The sequence below is a fragment of the Mus pahari genome, unplaced genomic scaffold, assembly GCF_900095145.1.
Source record: "Mus pahari unplaced genomic scaffold, PAHARI_EIJ_v1.1 scaffold_5406_1, whole genome shotgun sequence".
Classification (NCBI taxonomy): domain Eukaryota; kingdom Metazoa; phylum Chordata; class Mammalia; order Rodentia; family Muridae; genus Mus; species Mus pahari.
Genome location: NW_018392442.1, coordinates 18,677 through 30,095, shown reverse-complemented (window position 1 = coordinate 30,095; position 11,419 = coordinate 18,677). Strand labels below are relative to the sequence as shown.

The window sequence follows — 11,419 nt, the reverse complement described above, 5'->3', positions numbered from 1 at the left end:
AGTTGGAAGATCTTCTAGGTATATGCCCAGAAAAGGTATTGCTGGGTCCTCCAGTAGTATTTATCAGGTTTAGAATTTCTCTGGTGAAATTTTTAGGGTCACATATATATACTATTATATCATCTGCAAATAGTGATATTTTGACTTCTTACTTTCCAGTTTATATCTCCTTCATCTCCTTTTGTTGTTTAATTACTCTGGCTAGGACTTCGAGTATTATATTGAATAGTTAGGGAGGAAGTGGGCCGCCTTGTCTAGTCCCTGATTTTAGTGGGATTGTTTCCAGCTTCTCTCCATTTAGTTTAATGTTAGCTACTGGTTTGCTGTATATTGCTTGTATTATGTTTATTTATGGGCCTTGAATTCCTGATCTTTCCAAGTCTTTTTTATCATGAATGGATGTTGGATTTTGTCAAATGCTTTGTCAGCATCTAACAAGATGATAATGTGGTTTTTGACTTGATTTCATTTATATATTGGATTACATTGAGGATTTCCAAATATTAAACCAAACCTCCATGCCTTGAATGAAGCCTACTTGATCATGATTGATGATTTTTTTGATGCGTTTTTTGGATTCAATTAGCAAGAATATTATTGAGTATTTTTCATCGATATTCATAAGGGAAATTGGTCTGAAGTTCTCTTTCTTTGCTGGAGCTTTAAGTGGTTTAGGAATCACAGTAATTGTTGCTCCATAGAACGAATTGGATAGAGTAACTTCTGTTTCTATTTTGTGGAATAGTTTGCGGAGTATTGCAATTAGGTCTTCTTTGAAGGTCTGATAGAACTCTGCACTAAACACAACAGGTCCTAGGCTTTCTTTGGTTGGGAGACTATTAATGACTGCCTCTATGACTTTGGGGGCTATGTGATTGTTTAAATCATTAATATGATCCTGATTTAACTTTGGTACCTGGAATCTGTCTAGATATTTGTCCATTTCATCCAGGTTTTCCAGTTTTGTTGAGTATAGCCTTTTGTAGTAGGATGTGATAATGTTTTGGATTTTCTCATTTTCTGTTGTTATATCTCTCTTTTCATTTCCGATTTTCTTAATTAGGATACTGTCCCTGTGCCCTCTAGTTTGTCTGGGTAAGGGTTTATCTATCTTGTTGATTTTCTCAAAGAACCAGATCCTGGTTTGGTTGGTTCTTTGAATAGTTCTTTTTGTTTCCACTTGGTTGATTTCACCTCTGAGTTTGATTATTTCCTGCTGTCTACTATTTTGGGTGAATTTGCTTTCTCTTGTTCTAGAGCTTTTAGGTGTGCTGTCAAGCTGCTAGTATATGCTCTCTCTAGTTTCTTTTTGGCAGCATTCAGAGCTATGAGTTTTCCTCTTAAGAATGTTTCACTGTGTCCCATAATTATGGGTGTGTTGTGGCTTCATTTTCATTGAACTCTAAAAAGTCTCTAATTTCTTTCTTTATTTCTTCCTTGACCATGGTATCATTGAGTAGAGTGTTATTCAGCTCTCATGTGAATGTTTGCTTTCTATTATTTATGTTGTTTTTGAAGATTAGCCTTAGTCTGTGGTGATCTGATAGGATGCATGGGATAATTTCAATATTTTTGTATCTGTTGAGGCCTGTTTTGTCACCAATTATATGGTTAATTTTGGAGGAGGTACCATGAGGTGCTGAGAAGAGTGTATATCATTTTGTTTTAGGAAAAAATGGTCTGTAGATATCTGTTAAATCCATTTGTTTCATAACTTGTGTTAGTTTCAGTGTGTCTCTGTTTAGTTTCTATTTCTAGGATCTGCCCATTGATGAGAGTGGGGTGTTGAAGTCTCCCACTCTTATTGTGTGAGGTGAAATGTGTGATTTGAGCTTTATTACAGTTTCCTTAATGAATGTGACTGCTCTTGCATTTGGAGAATTGAGAGTTCATCTTGGAAGACCTTACCTTTGATGACTAAAAAGTGTTCTCCCTTGTCTTTTTTGATAACTTTCATTTGGAAGTTAATTTTATTTGATATTACAATGGCTACTCAAGCTTGCTTCTTCAGACAATTTGTTTGGAAATTTTTTTCTAGCCTTTCACTCTGAGGTAGTGTCTGTCTTTTTCCTTGAGGTAGATTTCTTTTTTTTTTTTTTTCATTTTGTTTTTTCTTTTTGTAGAGACAGGGTTTCTCTGTGTAGCCCTGGCTGTCCTGGAACTCACTTTGTAGACCAGGCTGGCTTCGAACTCAGAACTCCAACTGCCTCTGCCTCCTGAATGCTGGGATTAAAGGCATGTACCACCACGCCTGGCCCTGAGGTGGGTTTCTTGTAAGCAATAAAATGTTGGGTCCTGTTTGTATAGCCAGTTTGTTAGTCTATGTCTTTTTATTGGGGAATTGAGCCCTTTGATATTAAGAGATATTAAGGAAAAGTAATTGTTGCTTCCTATTATTCTTGTTGTTAGAGATGGGATTCTGATCTTGTAGCTGTCTTCTTTTAGGTTTGCTGAAGGATTACTTTCTTGCTTTTTCTAGGGTTTAATTTCTGTACTTGTGTTGATTTTTTTCCCTTTATTATCCTTTGAGGGGCTGGATTAATGGAAAGATGTTGTTCGAATTTGGTTTTGTCATGGAATACTTTGGTTTCTCTATATATGGTAATTGAGAGTTTTGCTGGGTATAGTAGCCTGGGCTGACATTTGTGTTCTCATAGTGTCTGTATAACATCTGTTCAGGATCTTCTGGCATTCATAGTCTCTGGTGAGAAGTCCGGAGTAATTCCAATAGGCCTGCCTTTATATCTTACTTGACCTTTTTCCTTTATGCTTTTAATAATCTATCTTTATTTTGTGCATTTTTAGTTCAGATTGTTATGTGTTGGGAGGAATTTCTTTTCTGGTCCAGTTTATTTGGAGTTCTGTCGGCTTCTTGTATGTTCATGGTCATCTCTTTCTTTAGGTTAGGGAAGTTTTCTTCCATCATTTTGTTGAAGATATGTAGTGGCCCTTTAAGTTGAAAATCTTCATTCTCATTTATATCTATTATACTTATGTTTGGTCTTTGTATTGTGTCCTGGATTTCCTGGATGTTTTGGGTTAGAATCTTTTTGCATTTTGCATTTTCATTGATTGTTGTATCCATGTTCTCTATGTTATCTTCTGAACCTAAGATTTTTCTCTTCCATCTCTTGTTTTCTGTTGCTGTTGCTCCCATCATTGGTTCCTGATTTCTTTCCAAGGATTTCTATCTTGGGAGTTTTCTCCCTTTGGGTTTTCTTCATTGTTTTTACTTCCATTTTTAAATCTTCGGTGGTTTTGTTCAATTCCATAACCTGTTTGGTTGTGTTTTCCTATAATTCTTTAAGAGATTGTTGTGTTTCTTCTTTAAGTACTTCTATCTGTTTAGCAGTGTTTCCCTTTAATTCTTTAAGGGATTTTTTCTGCTTCCTCTTTAAGGACTTCTACCTGTTTAGCAGTGTTCCCCTTTATTTCTTTAAGTGACTTATTAATGTCCTTCTTAAAATCCTCTACCAGCACCATGAGATATGATTTTAACTCTGAATCTTGTTTTTTGGGTGTGCAGGATTTACTGTGGTAGGAGTGCTGGGTTCTGGTGATGGTGAGTGGTCTTGGTCTGTTAATATGATTCTTATGTTTGCCTTTTGACATCTGGTAATCTCTGGTGTTAGTTGTTGTAGCTATTTGTGGCTGGAGCTTGTTCTTCCTGAGATTCTGTTAGCCTCTGACAGCACTCCTAGAAGTCCAACTCTCTCCTGAGTCTCAGTGGTCAGAGACTTCTTCTTGCAAGGAAGGTGCACAGGGGTCCAGAGCTCAGCTCTGCCTCCTGGGTGAAGATGAAAGCCCGAAGGAACTCTGTCCAAGAAGCTTTGTTGCTTCTGCAGGCTGTGCACTCTCCTGAGCAGACCTGTCTCTGGGGGACCAGGAATAGATGATGGTGTTCTCACCCGATCCAGGAGTCAGAGCCTTCCCTGGAGGCAGACTCTCCTCTGTCAGGTAAATTGTGAAGAGGTCCGGGTCTCAGCTCTGCCTCCTGGCTGAAGTTGAAGGCCAGAAGGGACCCTGTCCAAGAATCTATGTAGCTGGGCATGGTGGCACATGCCTTTAATCCCAGCACTTGGGAGGCAGAGGCAGGCAGATTTCTGAGTTTGAGGCCAGCCTGGTCTATAAAGTGAGTTCCAGGACAGCCAGGACTACACAGAGAAACCCTGTCTCAAGACAAACAAACAAACAAAAATCAAAACAAAACAAATCTATGTTGCTTCTGCAGCCAGCACACTCTACTGCCAGAATATTGATTTTTAATAAATATGTGCTATAACTGTTAGAAAAATCTAAATGATGGAGTATTTCTCAACTGAAAAATAATAGTAAATTATTGCCACAAACGAATGAGTCTGAAAATTCATGGGTGGAATAAAATTAAATAAGCAAAAGTAATTTGACAATTCAAAAAAGGAAACATTTTATAGATTGTAAATAATTCATTAATTTTTTTACTGTTTGATATAGATAGAGATAAATAGCTATATTTATACATGAATGTCAAACTGAGTAATGTTGAACAATTTAAATAATTTAGCTTATTATGGGAAAACTGAAAGTCTGGCATGGCCTTACTTGTGATGAAATGACACTGTTCCCTCCCCTGGGATGTATCCAGCAGGAGTGGACCTCCAGGGTTGTCAATGACTATTGTGGGAATAAGGCTTGTATGTATAATAATATATATATATTTTTTATGTTCTTCCTTCAAAGAATGCTCTCCATGTTAATATTAGTAACCAGTGATCCTCAAAGACAGCAAGACTCCTGGAGGCATTGGTGTGGCTAAAGTCTCAGCTAAATGGTAAACAATGTGAGTTTCAGAATAGCCCTTAGGATTGTGGGAAAAAAGCCTCTAAAATATGGGTTCAAAAATATATAATTTCTCAACAAACAAGGATGCAATATGAATTATATGAAGGGCTTCACAAATCTAAAATCAGCTGTGCCATAAGCCAACTTGTCAGAATAATACTAAAGAAGGAAACAGAGATATAGGGAGTAATGCTCATAGGAGGTCTCATTCATCTAAACTTTTTGTTTATGCTTACAAAAGCAGATAGACTCCTCAGACCAGGGTCAGTCATTGACAGAGCAAGGTGTAGTAGAAATGGTAATTTCAGGAAAGGATCCCACAGAGCTAGCTTATGGTCTATGCTAAAAAGAGGCAGGTAAATCTCTGAATTCTTCTGCAATGTTAAAGAAAATGTGTGCTTGCTCTCTCCTAAGAATTAGGTGGCTGGAGTCACAGGGTGCTGATTCATAGGATAATGAAAAGGAAATCTTGAGTGAATGAATGGACTGATATGTAAAATAGAAGAGTGGGCTTGTCTAACTAAAAGGGGGTCCTGAGAAAGAGGGGAAGGGGAAGATCCACACCCTGCCAGAGTTCCACTTATTCTCTGGTCAGTCAGGTGTGGAAGGGCTGCTATCTACCTTCCACTCATCCCTGGGTGGGCATCTAAGCCTCTGAACCACTCTTTGGGGGGGGGAGGGTGGCAAAGGTGCAGCCCTACCTGGGAGGCCTGGAGCTACTTTCCTAAAGCCCCAGGGAGCCCAGGTGTTACTTTGCTAAGGCCACCAGGGTTATAGAAAGGAGGGATGAGGGAAGAGTTTCCCAACACCAGGGAGAGTGAGCCCAGCAGATCTGACTGGAGCAGAGATTCTCTATGGTTTTAGAGCTTTATTGTAGAAATGCAGGGGAAGAGAGAAGGGAGAGAAAGAGATATAGAGAGAAGGCTAGAGAGAAAGAGAGAGTAAGAGGGAGAGAGGAGAGGAGAGAGGAGAGGAGAAAACTAAGAGAGAGGAGAGAGGTGTGAGAGTGAGGGGTAAGAAGTATGAGAGACAAGTAAGAGAGCAAGGAAATCTGAAAAGCCCTTTATATGGTCTTTACTGTTGCTAGGTAACTGGGGAGAAGTTTAGCCTGAAGTTTAGAAGCTTGGGCCATTGCCTATGTGACTTCTAGCCATACTTCTCTTGTGGGGGCTGTGTGGAGGGTGGTAACTTAGGCAGGAGTCAGAGTTCCAGGAGCATGAGGGAATGTCTACCATGTCATGAAGGTGAATTATCACTCTTCGGGGTTCAGACCTCAGCTCTAATGGAGACCATCCTGTCTGTGCATAGCCCAATTCCCCATATGGGCCTATGATCTGTAAGAAAGGATCTATCCAGAGAAACTTTTAGAATTGCAAGAGAGAGAAGTTCATAGAAAACAGTCTAGTGTAGACAATAGCAAGTGAAAGCTGGTGAGAAACAAAGATATCTGGAGATCTTCAGAAAAAACAGAACACAGAGAGAAAGCAGACTGGACATAGGTCTTGAGCAGAACACAGGCAACCATCTTGGATCCACAATTTGACTTTGAGTACTTTCATGGCTCTCAGACACCCCATACTCAGAACCCTTCTCCAAGCCAAGGCTGGTCCTTGGCAGAAAACTACATAAAATAATTCTTTCATAATAGAACACTAATTACTCAAGCTAATACTGATTTTTTTGGAATTAAAGTTTAAAGTTTGAACATTTGAATAATTTGTTAATAGAGTTTTATTTGTCGATATATATATATATATATATATATATATATATATATATATATATAATCATAGTCATTATAAATTCCCCACATCACTCAGATCCATCAAAATCAACTCCTTTCAACTTCATTTCATTATTAGGATTCCATATCCTAATACATTCAGTTAATAGTGCTGATTTCCTCATGGAAATGGAAATTTCCAATGAAGCTTGGACAATCATCTAGTAGCCAAAACCCTTATATATAAGCACCTTAGCAAGTTATGCAATAGTAGGTTTTACAGTGATTAGCCAATTGTAAGCAGAAATTCCAGAAAAGCATGATTTCATCAATTATTCTAAATATTCCAAATTTATTAATATGTATTTTATAGTTGTATAGCATATAAATAGAGGACTGTGGAAAAAATAAATGTTTGTATCTTCATGAAGAAAATAAAGCTACTCCAAAATATACTTTATGAAATAAACTCAATCAGCAGATTATTTCTTCTTTCAGAACAAAACAATTTGTAAAGTAACTTGTGATTGTTTAAATCAACTAAATATGACTGCTGTCTTACTTGTATAAATATATTTCTATTGACTCAAGATTTATAAATAGTTTTGCATATGATAAGGAAAATATATTTAATTAACACTGATTATATCTAAGCAAAAGGAAAGTTCTGAAATGTTAGCATTTTTAACCTATAACATTTTCATTTTCACCTTATTATCACAAGTACTTTATATGTAATGAATTTATCATGGTACATAAATGAAGCACATTTGCAGAAATAGAAGGAGTAGCTTCTATTATTCTCTATGTTCAAGGATTATCTGAGTATACAAAAGGGAATAAAAGGATAAAATAGGAAAACAACAAAGTTAGGTGTTAAAGGTACTCTAAGTGGATGTGATCTGGTACTAAATGCTTTCCCAAGTTCTCTCCTTATAACTGAATAATCTAAGAAAGAATTTTTTTCATTCATGAGTATTTTCCCCAAGGATTTTGGCAACCCATTGCTTCCTTAGGAATTATAAAGCTATATTTATGAAGAGTTTTGGATATTGATGCCCCAATGTTCCAGGACTACACACACTGCAGAGTAAGTAGTATAGTATGGACATCTCTTTTCTACATCATACTTGGCAATCTTATTCATGTCAGTAGGCAACATAAGCTATTCTATTTTCTTGAAACAGAATTCATTGTCATTTTGTGCCTTTTTCACATGCAGTTCCCATGGGCTTCTCTTTCTTTAGGAGGAGTTCAAGAATATCCACTAGTGTCCATGCTGAGGATATCTGAATTTTCCTAGATGATGTTTTACTGGTTAAACTCATCTATGTATGTTAGTCTTCCTCAGACTGGGATTGTGAGGATAAAAGTTGGTGGAGTGCTCGACTTGTGAAGCATCTACTTTACTGCCTTCAATTTCCATTACTTTTCTTCTATTTTGAACCAGCAAATGAGAAGAATTTATTTTTCAAGCATCTCCTGGAGTCCATTTATGAGTTACATATGCCATATCAATTTATTTTTTGACAAATATGAAATATGTTCAAAATTCTTAGTTATGTAAGTAATTTAGAAAATATATAAGTGGCAGTGTCATTATTGGTTTTCACTTCCAAATTCTTATTCAAAATTGTCTAGCAAGTCTTTACCCAAAACTACTTTCTATTTGTAAATATTCTAAAGGCCACAAATAGAAGATGGGGGACATACCATGATGATGCCCATGTCCATATGTTTCCATGCATTAATTATGGATTTCTAAAACAAAATGCAAATTATATAATACTAAATGAAATAAGAATGTATTTATACTTTCTTAATTCATGAATGGTGATATTTTACCATCAAAATTCTTAAATATAATAAAGAGCATAAATTAATGTGTATGTTAAGTTCCAATGCACTAACTTTAAACTTTTAAAGAGAAGAAAATTATTTTATGTTAAATTTTCTATTATGTAATCTTGAACTGATATACATATTACATGAATATATCTTTTTATTTTATGTATATATGTATATATACAGATTTATTATGAATTATATATTTGTTCTTATTTCAAATCATTTTTATATTATCATTTGTCTATCATTTTGATAATACCAGATATCTCATTTTTTTCTTTGTTATCTTAGGAAATACCCATTTAAAGTATATGTAATAAGCCTAATAAAAAGGTAAGCATCTCAATATCTGTCTTACATTCCACAAATAAACAGAAAATTTTAAGGAGTCCTTCTCTTTCTACTTTAATTTTTCTATAGAATGGGAACAGATGCAAAGTCATCAACTGGTTGCTAGTCCATACGCTGATATTCCCATAATTCACATTGTGGATGTTGGTGACATGGAAAACAGTTGATTTTCCAACTTTTGTATTTACATTACATTTTTCCAAAACATATGTAGAAATTGTTTTCCTAGGAAGAGATTAACTTCTGAACACTGCAAAGCAGCACGCATGAAGAACAAAAGGACCTGGGGAAAACTAAGCAAACTTTCATCATTGACATATTAACTAGTGTAACATAATTTTGAATGTATAACAAAAACTATGGGAAAAAAGGGATAAACTTTCTTGGATAGCTGTCTACAAGGCTGGGAGGAATATTATTAGAATAATCAAAATAACCATAGAGGCTATAGTAAAGACTCACAGATGAGGAGTATATATACTGTATGTTCACAGAACCTGATTTTGAACCATCACAGCAATGTCACACAGCTTAAAATATGTTATAACTTTAGTACCAGAAGTACATAAGCCATCTGGTCTCATGAGGATATTACATTTGTGTGCTCATACACTTGATAGTTGTAAAAAGATAATATATATATTATTTGGAGAAATAACACAAGTAAAATTTTCAGTGTGTATTTGTGTGATTTATATCTATGAATATACTTACATATCTAGACCTGGTTCTATAATGATAAAATTATTAAATGTGAAGATATTTACCTCTTTCTGATATTTGGCATGAGAAAATATATCATATATATATATATATATATTATCAAATTTCAAAACTGTAAAATGAAAAATTATATGAAATTAACAAATCAAAAATAACACATTCATAAATTTTTATATGACATATACAAAACCACAGCAAAACTCAAACATGCTTACTCAAGAATTCTGCCTCTGTGGAAGACATGAACTACTCAAGTCCTAATCAATTAACATGTCACAGAAAGCAAGATACCTTTGTAATAAGTTTTCCCAAAGCTTTCTTCATGTCTCTATTTCTTAGGCTATAAATAAAAGGGTTCAACATTTGAGGGAGCACTGTATACATCATATAAGACACTGTAGTTATCCGAGGGGAAACAGTAATTGCAGAACAGATGTATACTCCCACTGCTGCACCATAGAATAAGGATACAACTAAAAAATGAGACCCACATGTAGAAAAGGCTTTGTATCTTCCTCTCAGGGAAGATATTTTCAAAATAGAAGAGACAATTCGAGTATAAGAGAAAATGATTCCAGAGATTGGAATTCCACCAAATATAAATGTTGCAAGATATATGAGTATATAATTGATGAGAGTATCAGAACAGGCGAGCTTGATGACTTGAGCAAGCTCACAGAAGAATAAAGGAAGTTCATTATTGGTGCAAAATGACAACCGCAGTATCATCAGACACTGTAATAGGCTGTTTGCAATGCTAATGATCAAGGACAATAGAATCAGCAGACCACAGAAGTGGGGATTCATAATTACTGTGTAATTCAGGGGATGACAAATAGCTGCATAGCGGTCATAGGCCATTGCAGCAAGGACACTGCTTTCTAACACAGCAAAACTCAAAACAAAGCAGGCCTGAGTGAGGCAACCTGTGTAGCTGATGCTCTGGTCCTGTGTATGGATGTTCTTCAACATGTTTGGGACAGTGGTTGTACTTAGGCAGATGTCAGTAAATGAAAGTTTGGAGAGAAAGAGATACATTGGTGTTTGTAGATGGGAGTCAGAGCTGACAGCAACAATGATGAGCAAATTTCCCATAATTGTGACCAGATATGTAAACAAAAAGAAGCCAAAGATGAGAGGCTCTACTGTAGGATCATACGTTAGTCTCATCAGAATAAAGTAGGATGTGCCTGTTTGGTTTCCAGGTTCCATGTTGCTGGTGAACCTAGTAGAAATACAAAGTAAAATCAGATGTATGGACACAATGCTTCATTTGGGAATATTTTAGAAACAAATTTTTTTCTCAGTTAAGATGTATTCCTCAATCTTATTTGAAATATAAACCAGTAGATAATACTTAATATTTTTATATTTATATACAGTGATTTACTTATTTATTTATTTATTTATTTATTTATTTATTTTCTTATATTTGAATAGAAACATTCATGTGCATTGACATACACATAGATATCAGAATGGAACTTATATTAGTCAGGTTTGTCATTTGGCTCATGAGCATTGAGCTAGTAGTCAATTTACCAATCTTGGCAATAGAAGACTACCTGGTAAGTAATCTTGTAGGTTTGATAAATGTTGATTTTTTGAGGACATATATTTTTACTGAAGAACTTTACCATTTGCATAATAAGAGCCTGAATGCATACACATTTTCCCTGCAAATTTTTTCCCTTATCTTCTCTTTCCTTTTCAGTGTTATTTCTATAAATGCAATTTTAAATAAAGTCTATAACTATTTTCATTACAAAAAGAACATTTTTTATAAATTTTTGGTAATAGAGAGTTTATGTCTTTTTTAAACTACAAATTATCTTCATTTCTGTAACCATAAAATTAGTATCATAATTAAACATTTATGGTTATGTCATTATCAATCCCTAGGAATCTATAAAACATAAGCTCCAATGAAACAGATTGTGTGAATTATTGATT

The 11,419-nt window shown here is 35.2% G+C and overlaps 1 protein-coding gene across 1 annotated transcript; it reads right to left on the bottom strand.

Annotated features, from left to right (window-relative positions):
* Positions 1 to 9,739: 9,739 nt before the first annotated feature.
* Positions 9,740 to 10,678, bottom strand: LOC110315020 (olfactory receptor 7G1-like). Its single transcript, XM_021189193.1, has one exon. The coding sequence runs from the start codon at positions 10,676 to 10,678 to the stop codon at positions 9,740 to 9,742; it is 939 nt and encodes a 312-aa protein (XP_021044852.1).
* Positions 10,679 to 11,419: the final 741 nt, after the last annotated feature.

Excerpts from the sequence above, each read along its gene's own strand:
- LOC110315020 (XM_021189193.1), bottom strand. The coding sequence starts at position 10,678 with ATGGAACCTGGAAACCAAACAGGCACATCCTACTTTATTCTGATGAGA.